Here is a 19,452-nt window from a genome sequence, read left to right as displayed (position 1 = left end):
TTAAATAGCTTTACTGAGATGAACAGTTGACCCTCAAACAACAGGCACTTGAATTGTGTGGATCCATTACATGCAGATTTTTATCAATACAGTACTACAAACTTATTTCGTAGTGATTTTGTAGAAAGGTATTTCTACAAATGATTTTCTTAATAACATAAAATTTTTTTCAAGCTTACTTTATTCTAAGAATACAGTATATAATACATACAGCATACAAAATATGTGTTAATCAACTATTGATGTTATTGGTAAGGCTTCTGGCCAACAGTGGGCTGTTTGTAGTTAAGTCTAGGGGAGTCAGAAGTTATACACGGATTTTCAACTGCACAGAGGCTGGCCCCCCTAACCCTCATGTTGTTCAGGGGTCAACTGTAATTTACATAACATACAACCCATCCATTTGAAGTATATAATTCACTGTTATTTAATACATTCACAGGGTTGTTGTACAACCATCATTACTATCTAATTATAGACAATTTCATCATACCAAAAGAAAACCTTGTACCCATTAGCAGTCACTTCCATTTCCCCCCAACCACTAATCTATCATCTATTTTTATGCATTTACATATTCTGAACATTTCATAAAATAGGGTTTTGGGTGACTGGCTTCTATCACTTAGCATATTTCCAAGTTTCATTTTTGTTGTAAAACGCATCAGAACTTCACTGCTTTTCATGGTTGAATAATATTCAATTGTATGGGTATACTACATTTTATTTATCCAATCATCAGTCGATGGATATTTGGGTTGTTTCTACTTTTAAGTTATTATGAATAATGCTACTATGAATATTCATGTACAAGTTTACATGTAGACATATGTTTTCAGTTCTTTTTGGTATTTACACTTTCACTCTTACTCACATTGCCCTAGTTGGACATTGTGATTATTTTTAATCTTGACCTCTCATCCTATTCAACTGATCAATTCCTGCTAAATTATATGAAGGTATGTAAGCCCAAACACTATAGGAGAATGAGGCTATTGTGCTGCAGCTAAATACATAGCAAGGAAAAGATAAGAGAATGTCTTATAAACCTACATGAAAGAGTTTATTTAATTTTAGGGAAGAACAGGACTAAAAATTTCCAGTTCCTTAGTGTTTAATTTTTCTGAATGACAAAGAGTATGTTACCAAACTCCCAGTGAGAGGGATAAATATAAAACACATGTGAGGGATAAATATAAAACACTTGAAGAACTAAGTGAAGGCAGAGGAGAGAGGAGGGCGAGAGGGACAAGGGGAGAGACAGAGGAGACAGTGGGGAAGGAGTATGGGGGAGGGGAGGAGTGGGAGAGAAAGCGGGGGAAATAGCCAGGAAATTGGCTTAAAAAGCAATGAGAAAAGATCTTTATTATTTTCTGCCCTAAAAGCGGTAATAGATACCTGTTTTAAAATACCTAAGACTATAAACAGGTAACATTCCACCAAGATTTTCAAATGCTCTCAACAGGAATTAATTCTGGAATATCAAGTTGCTATTACCTCCATGCAGGTTTGCTGACAGTACAAATGGATAGGACTTCATCCAGCTCATTACAGCAATAGTTTCTGGTTGGGTAGGATCTGTGATCTGAAAGAACTGGTCTGGGAAATTTCGGTTCAGGTCAAAGTTGTTGCTGTTGTTTCTGCCAATTACACTTACTGAATCTCCTGTATGAGAAAGTATTCAAATTTAAACCATATTTCACTTACATTTTAATCAAACACACTGCTCTTAACTCAAAGGTAAATGTGAACACATCAGTCTTCACTATGATTAATTATCACACTATGATTAAAACATACATTTTTGGGGGCAGCCCGGGTGGCTTAGCAGTTTAGCACCACCTTCAGCCCAGGGCCTGATCCTGGAGGCCTGGGATCGCGTCCCATGTCGGGCTCCTTGCATTGAGCTTGCTTTTCCCTCTGCTTGTGTCTCTGCCTCTCTCTCTCTCTCTCTCTCTCTCTCTCTCTCTCTCTGTGTCTCTCATGAATAAATAAAATCTTTTAAAAAATGCATTTTTTGGTATTGTACTTAAAGAAGTGTTTCTCTTCCAGATCTTTTGAACAGAAAGGTAAAACCATTATTCTTTCATTTCTGTCCTCTGTTCAGACTTTGAGGAGAAAAAAATCCAACTACATAAATTATACTAAAACATTGCTCAAAACAAAAGTATTGCTCAATTGTCAATAATCCATATACAATGATGTGATCACTATGTTCAGTGGACATGACTGATCAGAGGGAGGTTCTATTGAACTGGTGTACATGTTAATTAAAATATTGTAAAGAGACCAAATGAAAAGAAGAAAATTGTGACATGCTTACATTAAAGTAATCACAAAAAGGTAGTCAAGGACATGGTTGGAAGTTTAACCTGAAGGAGAAGAAAGGGTTGAATTTAAATTTACTCCCTTTTAATAAGTAATGTGAATCCTATTATATCACTATGATGAGAAAAATTTGCAAGTGAATGAGAAACATCTACTGGAGGGTTCACTTTTAGAACAGTTTTATCTCTCAGAAAGGTCTCAAAAGAGGAATATGGAGGGATTTGTGAGGTTGACAAAGAATAAAGTCCTTAGCGAAATGAACTGAATTTAAAAAATGGATTAACCTGGTCATTTATTGGTTGGTTTTCTCAGTGTTCAGTCACTGAGAGTCATGTGGCTGCATGTTCACATGGTTGGTACCTACTCTACTCACTGGTATGATTGCCTGGAAGGAACCACAGGTTGGGAAGAGAGATTCTCACACTCCTAGTGTTAGGTACAAAGTAGCCCCAGTAAGCAAGTGGCCAGGCACCCTGCTCTGACTATACTGCCCCAGGAGAGATGAGCCAGCCCTGAAGAGGCAGAGGAATGGAAAGTCAAAAACTCAGCAGGTTTAGAATATGCATGGGGAATACAACTGGGAGTCAAAATAGAGTCACTGGCTTCAAAAGAGATTTGGTTTGAGTTTTCACCTATGGGATAGTGTTCCCAATACAATAATTTTACAAAAATTATGTTACACTGTAATTTTTAAAAATAATTAAATAAATTTATTTTATTAAGTTATTATTAATCAATTAATTAAGTTACCTAAAATTATTCCGTTTTTTAAAAAAAGATTTTATTTAATTATTCATGACAGACACAGAGAGAGGGGCAGAGTCATAGGCAGAGGGAGAAGCAGGCTCCATGCAGGGAGCCCAATGCAGGACTCAATACTGGGACTCCAGGATCATGCCCTGAGCCGAAGGCAGATGCTCAACCGCTGAGCCACCCAGGCGTCCCTATAATTATTCTTAAAATGGAAAAATGTATCAAATATTTGTATTATATTTTAGGCAATAAGAGCCATTACCACAGTGAAGAACTCCATTAAATATAAAATTGATATCATAATTGTTGAATGAACTAGCCTATCTTAAAAGAATACAAAAGCCAGAACAAAATAAATTATAAGACAAAATAAGAAGAAATTCCAAGGAAATAACTAGTTCAAATTCTACTCCCAAAAAATCCTTATGATAATCAAAAAAGTTAAGCATTAATAGACAGCTATTCTTTACCTTCCTGGGCCTTTTCATATCCATCAGGATTCATGGATGGCATAAGGTGAATTCTAGTGCTGCGAACCAAATCTGTTACTTCAGGGTCTGTTCCAAAGTTCTTACAAAGGTATTCAATGAGGTTCAATAATAGTTCTCGTCCAACCACTTCATTTCCATGCATATTTCCAATGTACTTAAATTCTGGTTCACCTGAAAACAAGATAATTACATAGAAGAGTTTTTTCCTTTTTATTTTATCACAGACTCTATTTTTTCCCCCAAAATATGTAAGACCCTGAACCAAAAATTTTAGAAAAGCCATACTTTGGCAAAAGAAGCAGGAAAAAGTATCTTATAAAGCAGCTTCCTTACTAAGATATACATCTGAGCAGGCTCAAAGCATATACACACATGCACATGCCATATAATATGAAAATAAAAATATTATCAGAAGAAAAAATATAATCTATCCAGTATATTAAATACTGTGCCAGATATGGATTATGAAATGGATTTTTTCCTTTTCTTGCAAAAGATTGGTTACATTTTCTTTGTTCCAGTTATACCTAGTATAAGTTATCTTTCTAGATGAAACACAGAACAATGATACATAGCTCTGAGAGGCATTACTGAAATTATGTATAAGACCACACCAATTACCTGGTTCATGGACACCTGGATTATCAGATATCTCCATTACATAAAGTTCTCTTGACTCTACAGATTTTCCCAATGAATAAAGCCGGGTGATGTTGGGATATTCATTGGCAAACCTTCTCAAGAATATTTCCATATCAGGGAAATGGTGGTGGTGAAAGTCCTTTGGTTGAATTGGTTGGTGGAAGGGTTGTGTTCCAGGAAGATTACTAAGCAGAGCAACTGTGCTAGCAGTTACTACCATCTCAGTTGTGTCAGGGATTACCGAAGCCACAGTTGGCCGAAGGGAAAAATTCACCTTTGTGGCTGGTCCTTCTTTCACTATTATATTATTAATAGTCAGTGGCATATACCTGAAAAAAATTTTTTTTGTAAAAGTAGGTGGCTTGGAGTTAAATTCAAACACAAAATGCTTTAACATTATAAAAGCACAACAGGTTTTTCATTCTCTTATACTTAGTGGTCTATCAAAACTCAAACTAAAAAAAGATAAATGGGTAAATTCAAGTCTTTTAGGATATGATCTCAGAGAATCCCAGATTAAGTCTTTAAAGAACTATTTCTCTTACCCTCTTCTCAATTAGAATTAAGACACATTAGAATGCTTACCAAAAATTACATGCAAAGGAGAGAATAATATGAAAGACTGTAACCATTACTACATTACTCAAAGAAGGGATAAATCATCCAATTCTTTGCAATACCTTATCAAACTGACATTCCAACTAGTTTCCCAAATAGTAAAGTTCAAACTAACTGAAACATTTTCAATTAAATCCTTAGCAAACTGAGCTTCCAGAAAAGTGTCCAGGGGAGGTAAGAAACCATTCATTTCATATATTAGAAAGCTGATGATAATACAGCTCTTTAAAATGTCTTTCCCAGGGCAGCCCGGGTGGCTCAGCGGTTTAGTGCCCCCTTCAGCAAAGGGCGTGATCCTGGAGACCCAGGATCGAGTCCCACGTCAAGCTCCCTACATGGAGCCTGCTTTTCCCTCTACCTGTGTCTCTGCATATCTGTGTGTGTGTGTGTGTGTGTGTGTGTGTGTGTGTGTGTGTCTCATGAATAAATAAGATCTTAAAATGTCTTTCCCCGGGACACCTGTGTGGCTCAGTGGATGAGCGTCTGCCTTTGGCTGAGGGGGTGTAATACCGGAGTCCGTCCCGGGATTAAGTCCTGCATCGGACTCCCTCCTGGGAGCCCACTTCTCCCTCTGCCTATGTCTCTGCCTCTCTCTCTCTGTGTCTCTTGTGAATAAATAAATTTTTTTAAAATATGAAATAAATAAAATAAAATGTCTTTCCCAGAGCTCCAAGTTTCTTCTACTCTGGTACTCAATTAGCTTTGAGGTAATGCTTTACACAGCTGATTGTCTTCTTAAGCTTTTAAAACTATCCTTCCTGACACTTTTACAATTATGCTTCATATCCAGTTATACTGTTAGAGTATGTGACAAAAGACTCCACAATACTATTTTCTCACTATAAAGGAGGGAAAAATCAGAAAACAAGGAAAAATAAAAGCCAGATACAGTAAATAACATTTCCTAGACTGTATTTCTCTCTTAGCTATAAACAGAAGCTTGATATTTTTAAAGTCTAAATTCTTACCCAGTTAAAACAGCTGTAATGTTGTAAGTTCCAGGAACAAGTAATCTGTGGAAATCACCAAATCTACCTGTTGTGATATTATGATTAATACCAGCCACTGAGATGGTTGCGTTCTCTAAGCCAGATCCTGTCACTGAATCTTTAACAAATCCTTTAACTCCAATATGGACCTAAAAAAAAACAAGAATCAAAGTAGGCTGCTCAAAGACAATTTGGAAGGCAAGAGAACACAACCTCTCTGCACTGATGCTAGAATTTCTTTAAAAAATAAGGTTACTTTTCTATTTCTCTGAAATATTTTTCAATGCCTCCAAGTGAAAATAAAATATAGACAATATGAAATTCTTAAATTTAAGTCATATGTGTCTGACATCTAGGCCAGTAATATGCTTTTGAAATTCCTTCTCCTCCAATGCAGGCTTCTAATTTTTTCAACAAGGAATAGTTTTTCATTAAGTAATAATTTCTGGTATATTCAATAATATATTACCCTCCCCAATATTTAAATTAAACTGATGTCCATGACTGATATAGTAGTAAAGGCTCTCTAGCAAATATGATCACATGACATTGTAAGAACCTGACAGTAAAGGTTTGGCTAATTATTTTAGCCTATAAAAGCGTTCTAAGATAATCAGAGAAAGTCCTCCAGAGGAAAAGAACTGTTAAAGATTGCTACTCATATGCAAATAAATTTCTCCCTTATGTCATTCATTATTTCTATACCCCAACCTTCCAGTGTGCTACTTTTACCTTTTCAATCAATGTGATCAAAGACTCACGATTGTTCTCCCATTCTTGTCGAAGCTGTGAAGCAGGTGGGTACTTGCAACAAGACAGTTCTAATGTAATCTCAAAACAGTTGGCCCATATATAATTGTAGTCTTGCATACCACCTGTAACATAAAGGAAAAAATAAGTTTACTCTCAGAATTCTACTCTCAAAAAGACCAAAAAAAATGAAATCAGCCACCTCTACATCTATAAATTTTCTTTTCATAAAATTGTTTGAAGTTGGGGAATGTTCTTAGATTATAGAGGACACTAAGGAAGGTTAAAAGAATATACACTGAAAAGGAATATACATAAAGGAAATAAATTTGACAGGATGAACAGTTATGAAGAGCACAAACATATCAATTAATAACAGTAATAATGATAACAGCTCTACATTTGGGTGTTTACCATATGCCAGACCTGTTCTGAGCTTTAAGAGTATTAACATTTAATCTTTACAACAAGTGTATAAGGTAGGTATTATTATTTCACCCATTTTACAAATGTGAGACGTAGGATACAGAGAGGTTAAGATTTTTAACAGCATGCATGAAAAGCACACATGATCTTAAAGTTGTGAAGAATGTTCACGCCAAAGCACTATTAAGTGCCTACTTTTCTAACTGTATTCCCCTTTATCAAGAAGGTGGCAAGAAAAAAAAGAAAGGCCAAATCTAGGGTGATGCAGCTACATAAATCAGGGAGGGAGGTGGAAAAACACAACAAATCCTTTCAAAATGTGTTCAGTGGAAGAGAGAAGTAAAAAGGGGAGTAAGAATACCTACATACCTTCACCACTTCTATACCCATAGAAGCCTACACACTCATTATGTAGAAAGTTTATTATAATCTTATCATTCCTGTCACTCGATTTTTTTTTAATAGACTTTATTTTTTAGGGCAATTTTAGGTTCACAGCAAAACTGAGCAGAAGGTACAAAGATTTTCCTTTATCCCCTGCCCCTATACAAGCATGAGCTACCTCATCAACATTTGCAACAGAGTGGTACATTTATTAAAACTGATGATCCTGGGATCCCTGGGTGGCGCAGCGGTTTGGCGCCTGCCTTTGGCCCAGGGCGCGATCCTGGAGACCTGGGATCGAGTCCCACGTCAGGCTCCCGGTGCGTGGAGCCTGCTTCTCCCTCTGCCTGTGTCTCTGCCTCTCTCTCTCTCTGTATGACTATCGTAAATAAATTAAAAAAAAAAACAAACAAACTGATGATCCTACATTGTTGACATATCCTTACCACCCAAAGTTCATAAATTACATTAGGACTCACTCTTATTATTGTATATTCTATGGGTTTTGACACATGTATAATGACATGTTTCTACCATTACTGTATCATCTAGAGTAGTTTTACTGCCCTAAAAATCCATTGTGCCCCACCTATTAACCCCTCCTACTCCCTAACCTCTGGTAACCATTTATCTTTTTACTATTTCCATATGGCTTTGCCTTTTCCAGAATGTCATTTAGTTGGAATCATACAGTATATAACCTTTTCAGATTGGTTTCTTTCATTTAGTAGTAGGTATTTAAAGTTCCTCTATGTCTTTTCATGATTTGATAGTTTTCTTTTTAGTGCTAAATGATATGCCATTGTCTGGATGTACCAGTTTATTTTACCCATTCACCTACTGAAGGATGTGTTGGTTGCTTCCAAATTTTGACAATTATGAATTAAGTCACCATAAACATCTGTATGCTGGGGATCCCTGGGTGGCGCAGCGGTTTGGCGCCTGCCTTTGGCCCAGGGCACGATCCTGGAGACCCGGGATCGAATCCCACATCGGGCTCCCGGTGCATGGAGCCTGCTTCTCCCTCTGCCTATGTCTCTGCCTCTGCCTCTCTCTCTCTCTCTCTCTCTCTCTCTCTCTATCATAAATAAATAAAAAGAAAATTTAAAAAAAATTTATAAAAAAAATCTGTATGCAGATTTTTGTGTGAACGTAAGTTTTCAACTCCTTTGAGTAAACACCAACAAGCATAGTTGCTAGATCATATAGTAAGAATATGTTCAGTTTTTTTAGAAAACACCAAACTGTTTTCCAAAGTGGTTTGTACCATTTTGCATTCCACTACCACCAATGAAAGAGTTTCTATTGCTTCACATCTTCATCAGCATTTGTTGTCAGTGTTCTGGATTTTGGCCATTCTGGTACGTGTGTAGTAGTAACTTGTTGCTTTAATTTGCATTTTCCTGAAGACATGAAATATGGGACATCTTTCATGTTTTGGTTTTTTAAGATTTTATTTATTTATTCATCGAGACGCACAGAGAGGGGCAGAGACATGGGCAGAGGGAGAAGCAAGCTCGCCAAGGGGAGCCCAATGCAGGACTTGATTCCAGGACCTGGGGATCACAACCTGAGCCAAAGGCAGACACAACCACTGAACTACCCAGGTGCCCCATCTTTTCATGTTTTTTTTTTAAAGATTTTATTTATTGAGAGACAGAGAGAAAGAGAGAGAGAGAGAGTGCATGAGCAGGGGGAAGGGCAAAGGGAGAGGGATAGCAGACTCCCCACTAAGTAGGGAGCCCTTTGCAGGGCTCAATACAGGACACTGGATCATGACCTGAGCCAAAGGCAGCTGCTTAACTGACTGAGCCATCACAGCGCCCACATCCTTTCATGTTTATTTGCCACCTGTATAACTCTTTTTATTTAAAGATTTTATTAATTTGAGAGAAATAGAATAAGCGAGCAAGCAGGTAGGGGGAGGAGCAGAGGGAGAGGGACAAGTAGACTCTGTGCTGAGCACAGAGCCCAATGCAGGGCTCAGTCCCACAACTCTTAGATCAAGATGTGTGCCCAAATCAAGAGTCAGACAGTTAACTGAGACACCCAGGCATCCCTGCCACCTGTCTAACTTCTTTGGTAAGGTGTCTGTTTTTTGCCCACTTTTTAATCAAGTTTTTTTTTCTTATTGTTGAGTTTTAAGAATTCTTCATGTATTTTAGATAACAGTCCTTTATCAGATGTGGTTTCTTCCCTTTGGGGGCAGAATAATATTCCATTGTATGTGTATACCATGTTTTCTTTATCCAAATGTCAATGGACCTTTGTCTCTTGGTAATTGTTAAATAATACTGCAGTGAAGATGGATGTGCAAATATCTTTTCAAGATCCTGCTTCAATTTTTTTATATAGGTACTCAGAAGCAGGATTACTGAATCATACGATAATTCTATTTCTAACTTTTTGAGGAAGTTCCATACTGTTTTCTATAGTGGCTGCACTATTTTTATATTCCCGCCAACCATGCAAAGGGTTCCAAATTCTCCACATTTTTACTATTTTGTTTTTTTGGTATTTATTTTTTATAATGACCATCCCAAAGGAGTGTAAGGTGATGAGTCATTGAGGTTATGATTTGCTTTTCCCAATTAGTGATAATGAGCATCTTTTCATATGCTTATTGGCCATTTGTATATTTTCTTTGAAGAAATGCCTATTCATATCCTTTGCCCATTCTTTAATCAGATTATTTGTGGGTTTTCTTTTTTGAATTGCAGTTCTTTATATATTCTAAATATTAAACCATTATCAGATATATGGTTCACAAATATTTTCCATAGGCTGCTTTTTCTTACTCTGTTGATCTCTTTCCTTGCTGCACAGGACATTGGAGGGTTTTGAACAGGGATATGATATGATCTAAGCCACTTTTTTTTTTTTTAAGTAGGCTCTCCACTCAGTGTGGAGCCTAATGCAGGGCTTGAACTCATGACCCTGAGGATCAAGACCTAAGCTGAGATCAAGAGTTGGACACGACCAACTGAGCCACTCAGGTGCGCCATGAATTGCTTTTTAAAAAGATCATTCTGACTGCTGTGTGGAAAATGACTGGGGGCAGGGAGCAAAGGGGAAGCAGAGTGAAGAATTAGAGAAGAAAAGGATGGTGACTAGGTTGGTAGTAGACATGAAGCAGACAGATTTGGATATAGAAAGGACTTGTTTATACAGAATCAAGGATGACTTCTAGATTTTTGGTGAGAGAAACTAGGGAGATAGTGGTGCCATAACTATCTGAAAGGATAAGAAGAACAAAGGAAAAAGCTATGACATCTCTAAGCTCTGTCCTTGGTCCTCTTCTCTTACTTATTCCCTTCATGTCTCATGTAGTCCCATGGTTTAGGTTTAAATATTATCTATAGGCTGACAACTCTTAAATTTCTATCTCTAGCCTATATCTCTTTCCCAGACTCCAGACTTGTACAACCAATTGCCTATTCAACATCTCTACTTGGATATCACAATCTTAACATATCTTCATCGTCTCCAAACCTGCTCCACCTACAGTCTCTCCTATCAGGGCTAATGGCACTTCCATCCCTCCAGTTGCTCAGGCCAAAAGCCTTTGGAGTCACATTCCAATCTAAAGCATTAGAAAATCATTCTAGCTCTAAATTCAAAATCCAGAAACCAAAGATTTCTGCTCACCTCCGTGGCTGCTGCCCTTGTACAAGTGACCATCCTCTCTGCCTGGATTTCTTCAATCACTCTTTTTGGGTCTCCCTGTACCTGCCCTAGCCCTTCTATCAACAGAGATGTCAGATTAATTCTGTTAAAATGTAAGTCAAATGTTACTTTTCTGTACAATGACTCCCTTTTTCATTCTGACTAAAAGCCAGTTTTTATAGTCCTCAAAGGCCTTACATGACCTGTCTTCTACCATTTTCCTTTGCCCTTTAACCTCCTTTCATACTCTCCCATCACTGGCTCTGCATCTGCCACAACGACTTCCCTGCAGTTCGCTGGATATACTAGGTATCTCCTGACTTTGGGTCTTTGCTCTAGCTATTCCCTTTGCCTGGTATGCTCTTCTTCCAGATATCCCTGCTTGATTCATTCCCTCACCTCTAGCTTTTTGTTCCAATTTCAACTTGACTTCCCCCATTTAAGTTGCTACTCTCCTCAGCACTGTCCCCAAGCCCATCCCAACACTCATAATTCTGCTCACCGTTTTGTACTTTTTCTTTTTTCTACAGTACTTAACAATTTACCTACTAAGTTTATTTACTGCCTATTTCTCTCTACTAGATTATAAGCAACACAGAGCAGAAATATTTGTTGCACCCATTGATGGATATTCCAAGCACCAGAGCAGTATCTGGCACACAGTAGTCCTTCAGTAAATATTTGATGAAGGAATAAAACTAGGCAATTAGGGGATCCCTGGGTGGCGCAGCGGTTTGGCACCTGCCTTTGGCCCAGGGCGCGATCCTGGAGACCTGGGATCGAGTCCCACGTCGGGCTCCCGGTGTATGGAGCCTGCTTCTCCCTCTGCCTGTGTCTGCCTCTCTCTCTCTCTATCATAAATTAAAAAAAAAAAAAAATTAAAAAAAAAACTAGGCGATTAAAATTTGTTTTGAATGTATTAAATTTGAGATGCCCCTTGAACATCTATGTAAGGATGTCAAATAGAGGTTGTCTTCCAGAATATATGCAAGTTTATAACCACCACAAGCCCAGTAACTTGGTCTAAAGCCTTTTTTTAGAAGGCAAGGTATCCATCTTTTGGCTTTCTCTTATTGTCCAGCATCTTGGCACTCCCTTTGGGTCTGGTATCTATGATCATCTTTGGTTAACTCTCACTTGTATGTACACATGTGAAATACACATAGTAGTTATCATACATAATATTTTATTTCTTTTAAAGATTTTATTTATTTGAGAAAGGGAAGGAGAAAGAGAGAGCATGAGTAAGGGGGAGGGACAGAGGGAGAAGCCAACTCCCTGATGAGCAGGGAACCTGATGTGGGGCTCCATCTCAGGACCCTAAGATTATGACCTGAGTTGAAGGCAGATGCTTAACCAACAGAGCCACCCAGACACCCCATACATATTTATTAACTTTTTCCAATTTTGTACTATATTGGTCATAATACAATGGTCATTGTGTTTAAGATATTATACTAAGATTATAAGATTTATAAATAAGAGACATACCTTCACTCATAGTCTAGTTTTGGTGAGGAAGCAGAACACAGAATACATAAAAATTACAATTTCAGAGCAATGCGAGTGTGGATTAATATGTTTTTTTGCATATGTAAAATTTAATAGCTGTTTTATTTATTTTTTTAATTTTAATTTATTTATGATAGTCACACAGGGAGAGAGAGAGAGAGGCAGAGATACAGGCAGAGGGAGAAACAGGCTCCATGCACCGGGAGCCTGACGTGGGATTCGATCCAGGGTCTTCAGGATCGCACCCTGGGCCAAAGGCAGGCGCCAAACCGCTGTGCCACCCAGGGATCCCTTAATAGCTGTTTTAAATTGCAAACGTGGCCAACTCATATTTTAATTATGCCGAAGGCAGTGAAGTAGACTACTTAAAACACTATCATCACCTGGCTTGAGTCCTGGCATCTTTTGTCTGTCCCTTAATTGTCTTCAGTAGCAATTTAAGAAACGCTAGCTAAGAGCAACAAGAAGACCAAGTTTACAGTAATATGTTGAAGTATTATCTAATCAGCTTTTTAGACTTAGCTTTAATAGTACTGTAACTAGCCAGTGCCAGTTAATGACACACAGAAATATATTCCCAGGGTAGGAGTGGAGAGGAAGAATAGAAGTCTTTGAAAAATAAGACTTCAAAAGAAGAAATTACAGGGGCACCTGGGTGGCACGACTGGTGAAGGGTCTGCCTTCAGCTCAGGTCATGATCTCAGAGTCCTGGGATCCAGCCCCACATCAGGCTCCCTGCTCATCAGGAAGTCTGCTGCTTCTTCTCCTTTTACTCCTCCCCTCTGCTTATGCTCTCTCTCTCTCTCTCTCTCTCTCTCTCTCTCAAATAAATAAATAAAATCTTTTAAAAAAGACCGAGAGAGAAGTTACATTTAGTGGCCTCTAGTCCCATATATCACATAGTGTTGCAATTTTTTTTTAATTTTTATTTATTTATGATAGTCACACACACACACACACAGAGAGAGAGAGAGAGAGAGAGAGAGAGAGAGAGAGAGAGAGGCAGAGACACAGGCAGAGGGAGAAGCAGGCTCCATGCACCGGGAGCCCGACGTGGGACTCGATCCCGGGTCTCCAGGATCACGCCCTGGGCCAAAGGCAGGCGCTAAACCGCTGCGCTACCCGGGGATCCCGCAATTTTTTTTTAAATCATATAACTACAATCTAAAACTAAATGGAGACAAAATTCTTTTCGTAGGTCCTATAGATTTGAGGAAGTATTACAGTGAATAGTGTACCTAACTGTAACACATCTTTGTGGAATCAATTGTAGCCTCACAGTATAGAATCTAGGAGAAATACAAAATATTAATTGAATCTTGGCATATGCTCTCCAAGTTTTCCTTTGATAAGACCCTATTTAACAGAAAGCCATGTAAATATTGGAAATAAAAGGATGATAACACTACATGGAAACAATACAAAAACTAATTCCTTTCCCATATTTCAGCAATAATCAGAAAACATAACAGAAAAAAAGATCTCAGCAACAAAACCCACAACACACATAAGATTAAATATAATAAAATGTATAATACTAAGTAACATAAAATTTTAATGAGGGATGTAGATTTCATGCTTCTAGATATGAGGCTTATAAAAATATCAAATTTCCTTGAAATTAATTTACAAATACTACACAGAAAAATAGATTTTTATTGCAAGTGGACAAAATGATCTAAAATTTAGAAAAACAAATGGATGAGAATATCCAAGACAACATTAAAAAATAAGAATGACAACAGGGACTTGCATTGCTACATATTAAAATGTCTTAAAACTGTACTTACTAAGGCAGTACAGTTAAGATCAAAATAAACAGACCAATAGAACAAAGCAGAAAGCACAGTAACAAAAACATTTGCAATAACAAAATGATTAAAGATACATTTAAAACCGATGGGTAATGAATTAGTCAGTAATTATTACATGAACTGGTTAACCATGTGACAAAAAATAGAGGGGAGGTTTACTTCATATCATACCAAATAAACGCTTAAATCCATATTGAATGATGTAACAATGAGGTTGTAAACAAAACTGGAAGCCAAAGAAATATTTTCATAGTCTCAGGATGAGAACCTTTCCAAGTATGACAACAAAATAGTACAAAAGCATAAAAGGAAAAAAATGATGGATTTAACTGGTAACAACTGTAAAATATTGGTTAATCAAAAAACAATCTTAAAAATAGTTTAAAAAAAGAGACAAAAAACTCATAAAATAAGGGAATTTAGAACATTCCTGAGTAATAATTCAAAAATTATGTGTATGAAATCTTCAAAACAGGTATGACCCTAACATAGAAATTTCTTTTTCAGGAATTTATTCCAAGATAATAGCTACAAGGATGAGGATTATAGTGTTTAAATTGAAAGAGAATAAAACTGGAAACAACTGAATGTCCAAAAATGGTGGGTCAGTTTACAAATTATTATATAAAATAAGCTACTATGCAACTATTTAAGGTGTTGTGGACATATATTTATGGGCATGATATTTACCATATAATAACAAACAAGATTACAAAACAGCATATAAAGATAAATCTTATTTCATGATACTTAAATTTTATTCTTCTTTGAAACATAGTTTCTCAAAAACTATACTCAAACTATCCTCAAAACAATACTCCCCTATACTCAAGTATGAGTTAACTGATGGATCAAAACAATTTTGACAATCTCTCTAATCAACATACTGCTATATAGTGTTTTTTTAAATCAGGTTTATTGAGTCATATAGTTTATATACTGTAAAAGTCATCCCTTTTAAGTACATAGTGCAATGTGTACATTCATATAAGCCCCACCACAATCAAGATGCATAACATTTATAACATCCCAGGGAGTTCCCTTCCCCCCAGCTCCTAGGCTCTGGGCAACCACTAATCTAATTTCTTTGCCTATATTTTTGCCTTCTCCAGAATGTCATATAAATGAAATCATGTAGTGTGAAGACTTTTGTATGAGGCTACTTTAATTCAGCACAATGCTTTTGAGGTTCACTCATATTGTTGCATATATAAATTCTACTTTTTTTTTTAAAGATTTTATTTATTCATTCGTGGGATCCCTGGGTGGCAGAGCGGTTTGGCGCCTGCCTTTGGCCCAGGGCGCGATCCTGGAGACCCGGGATCGAATCCCACGTCGGGCTCCCGGTGCATGGAGCCTGCTTCTCCCTCTGCCTGTGTCTCTGCCTCTCTCTCTCTCTCTGTGACTATCATAAATAAATAAAAATTAAAAAAAAAGATTTTATTTATTCATTCGTGAGAGACACAGAGAGAGAGGGGGAGACAGGCAGAGACACAGGCAAAGAAGCAGGCTCCATGCAAGGAGTCTGACATGGGACCTGATCCCGGGTCTTCACGCCCTGGGCTGAAGGCGGGGCTAAAACGCTGAGCCACCGGGGTTGCCCTAAGTTGTACTTTTTATTACTATGTATCCCCTCGCATGTACATTTATTTATCCATTCACATTCGATGGGTATTTGAGTTGTTTTCAGTTTGGTGATTACAAATAGAGCTGCACAGAGATCTTAGTGTGGGTATATATTTTCATGGTTTTCTTTTTTTTTTTTTTGATAAATAGGAGTGGCATGGCTGAGTCATACAGTAAAAGTTTAACTTTATAAGAAACTGTCAAACTGCTTTCCAAAGTGGCTTACCATTTCACATTCCTACCAGCAGTACATGAATGTTCCAGTTGCCCTGCATCCTCACCTAACAAACTACTCAAGCAACTGTTCAGACTTTTTAACTTCAAGTATTCTAGTAGGCGTATAGTGGGGTCTCACTGTAGTTTTAATTTGTATTTCCCTGACAACAGATAATACTGCACAGCCCTTCATGTCTTTATTTATCATCTATATTAGGAGACCTTGGAAACAAGGGACTATTGGTGATATCGTAGAGAGGAACGACCTTAAGAAAGGGATCCCATAAAGTTGTCTATGAACTCCTGGGTTCAATCTTGAACTGCACATGTGTGGGTATGATCCTAAACAACATACCAAAAGCACGGAGAACTGAATTACAAAACACATCACTGCCTAGCTCCCAGACTGGTCCTTAGGAGATGAGTACATAGAACAGATCCGAACAGAATCACAAAAGTTTTGAAAATTGATATTGCAATCACAGCCCACAGGAGGCAAGTCAAAACATAAAATGGAGCCTAACTGGGTCATTCATTGCTAAAACACAAAAAGAAATTATCAACTTTATAGAATTTAAACAAGACTCAGATCTCATAAGATCTAAAATGTCCAATCTATAACTCAACATTATTTTACATTCAAAGAACCAGGAAAATGTCAAACACTTGACAGGAAAAAATAATGATGAGATACCAACTCCAAGGTGACCCAGATGTTGGAATTATCACACTAACCTTAAAGCAGTTATTTTAGCCATACTACAAGGAAGTAGGATGAACCATTCTTAAAATAAAAAACAGAAGATATAAAGAAGAACAAAGAGGAAATTTCAGAACTGAAAAATATAATAACCAAAAATTTAAAATTTACTGGATGAATTCAACAGAAGAATGGAATCGACAAAGGGAAAGAATGAGTTAACTTATAGACAGACAAGTAGAAATTACCTAATGTGAACAACAGAGAAGAAAAAGAATAATTTTAGGGACAAAGGTCTACCAATGGGTCTGACATTCTTGTCACTGGAATCTGAGGGCAGAAAAAGGGCACGACGGAAGAAGAAGAAGGAGGAGGAGGAAGAGGAGAAGAAGGAGGAGGGGAGGAAAGAAGAGAAGAAGGAGGAGGAGGAGGAGGAAGAAGAAGAAGAAGGAGGAGGAGGAGGAGGAGGAGGAGAAGGAGGAGAGAAGAAGAAAGAAGAAGTAGTAGTAGTAATAGTAGTAATGATGGCTATTAACTCCCCAAATTTGGCAAAAGACATAAACTTAGATTTCAAGAAACTCAGTAAATCCCAAACAGGATAAATTAAAAAAAAAGAAAGCCTAGATACTTCATAACCAAACTTCTAAAAACCAAAGACAAAGGAAAAAGTCTTGAAAGCAGTAAAAGGAAAATGATATGCTCATATGGGGAACAACAGTCCAAATGACTGAATTTCTTCATCGAAAGCCACGGAGGCCAGAAGGCAAGAGCACAAAACATTTAAAAGGAAAAAAAAAAAAAACCTGTCAACCCAATACCTAGAGTTTTATAACCAGTGAAAAAGGCAAAAATAGACATTCTCAGTGAAGAAAAACTAAAGAATCCATCACAAACCAACTTGCTTTAAAAGAAATGCTAAAGAAACTTATTCAGGTAAAAAAGAAAGGATACCAGAGAGAAACTTGGGACCTCCAGAATGAAAGAACAACAGAAATGGTAAATATCTAGGTAAATATAATAAACTATTTTTTTCCTCTTAAGTTCTTTAAAATATGTATGACAATTGAAAACAAAAATCCTAACATTGTCTGGTGAGGTTTTCAATGAATATACACATAACCAAATAAAGTGGTGGAGGGTAAAATGTGGTGGTTAAGATTTGTGCATTCCTCCTGAAGTCGTAAAATATCAATCCTATGTAGAACTATGAAAAGTTAAGTGTGACCCAGCAATTGCACTAATGGGTATTTACCCCAAAGATACAGATGTAGTGAAACGCCGGGGCATCTGCACCCCAATGTTCATAGCAGCAACGTCCTCAATAACCAAACTATGGAAGGAGCCACAATGTCCTTCCACAAATGAATGGATAAAGAAGATGCGGTATATATACTGGTGTATAGATACACACACACACACACACACACACACACACACACACACACACACTGGAATATTACTTAGCCATCAGAAAGGATAAATACCTACTATTTACATAGACATGGATGGAACTGGAGGGTATTAGCTGAGTGAAGTAAGTCAGAGAAGGACAATCATCATATGGTTTCAGTCATATGAGGAATATAAGAAATTGTGAAAGGGATTATAAGGGAAAGGAGGGGAACTGAGTGAGAAAAATTAGAGAAGGAGACAAACCATGAGAGACTCCTAACTCTGGGAAACAAAGGTTGTAGAAGGGGAGGTGGGCGGAGGGGTTGGGCTAACTGGGTGACAGGCACTGAGGAGGGCACTTGGGAGAGCACTGGATTTTATACTATATGTTGGCAAATCGAATATCAATAAAAACAAATGGAAAAGAGAAAAAGTTGGGGGGATCCCTGGGTGGCGCAGCGGTTTGGCGCCTGCCTTTGGCTCAGGGCGCGATCCTGGAGACCCGGGATCGAATCCCATATCGGGCTCCCGGTGCATGGAGCCTGCTTCTCCCTCTGCCTGTGTCTCTGCCTCTCTCTCTCTCTCTGTGACTATCATAAATAAATAATTTAAAAAAAAAAAAAAAAGAAAAGAGAAAAAGTTAAGTGTGTAAATTGTAACTCCTAGAGCAACTACCAAAATAAGCTATACAAAGGAGATATAGTAAAAAACACAGAGATAAAATATGAAACATTTAAACAATCCTGTAGAAGACAAGAAAGAGGAAGCCGCAGAATAAACACCAGAGGTAATAAAGAGGAAAATAATTTAAAAAGTAGACTTAAATCCAAACATATCAATAATTATATCCAGTGTAAATGGTATAAACATACCGACTAAAAGACAAATTGTCAAATGAATTTAAAAACAAGAGCCTGAGTGACTCAGTGGTTGAGCATCAGCCTTCAGCTCAGGTCATAATCGGGAGTCCTGGGATCAAGTTCTGCATGGGGCTCCCTGCAGGTAGCCTGCTTCTCCCTCTGCCTGTGTCTCTTCCTCTCTCTGTGCCTCTCACGAATAAATAAATAAAATCTTTAAAAAAAAATTAAAATAAATAAAATCTTTTAAAAAACACACACAAAAAACCCACAAGAGCCAATTCCATG

The 19,452-nt window shown here is 37.4% G+C and overlaps 1 protein-coding gene across 1 annotated transcript in view; it reads right to left on the bottom strand.

Moving 5' to 3' along the window:
* The window catches only part of CPD (carboxypeptidase D), a 79,798-nt gene that overhangs the window by 40,980 nt on the left and 19,366 nt on the right, over positions 1-19,452 (bottom strand). The window contains exons 3-7 of the mRNA XM_055325597.1: positions 6,554-6,696; positions 5,801-5,970; positions 4,194-4,543; positions 3,552-3,743; positions 1,498-1,665 (exon numbers count right to left, since the gene is read on the bottom strand). Coding sequence (XP_055181572.1) covers positions 1,498-1,665; positions 3,552-3,743; positions 4,194-4,543; positions 5,801-5,970; positions 6,554-6,696 — 1,023 coding nt within the window. The remainder of the gene's footprint in view (positions 1-1,497; positions 1,666-3,551; positions 3,744-4,193; positions 4,544-5,800; positions 5,971-6,553; positions 6,697-19,452) is intronic.

Source organism: Nyctereutes procyonoides, unplaced genomic scaffold (assembly GCF_905146905.1).
Source record: "Nyctereutes procyonoides isolate TBG_1078 unplaced genomic scaffold, NYPRO_anot_genome, whole genome shotgun sequence".
Lineage (NCBI taxonomy): Eukaryota > Metazoa > Chordata > Mammalia > Carnivora > Canidae > Nyctereutes > Nyctereutes procyonoides.
This window is presented reverse-complemented; position numbering and strand designations above follow the sequence as displayed.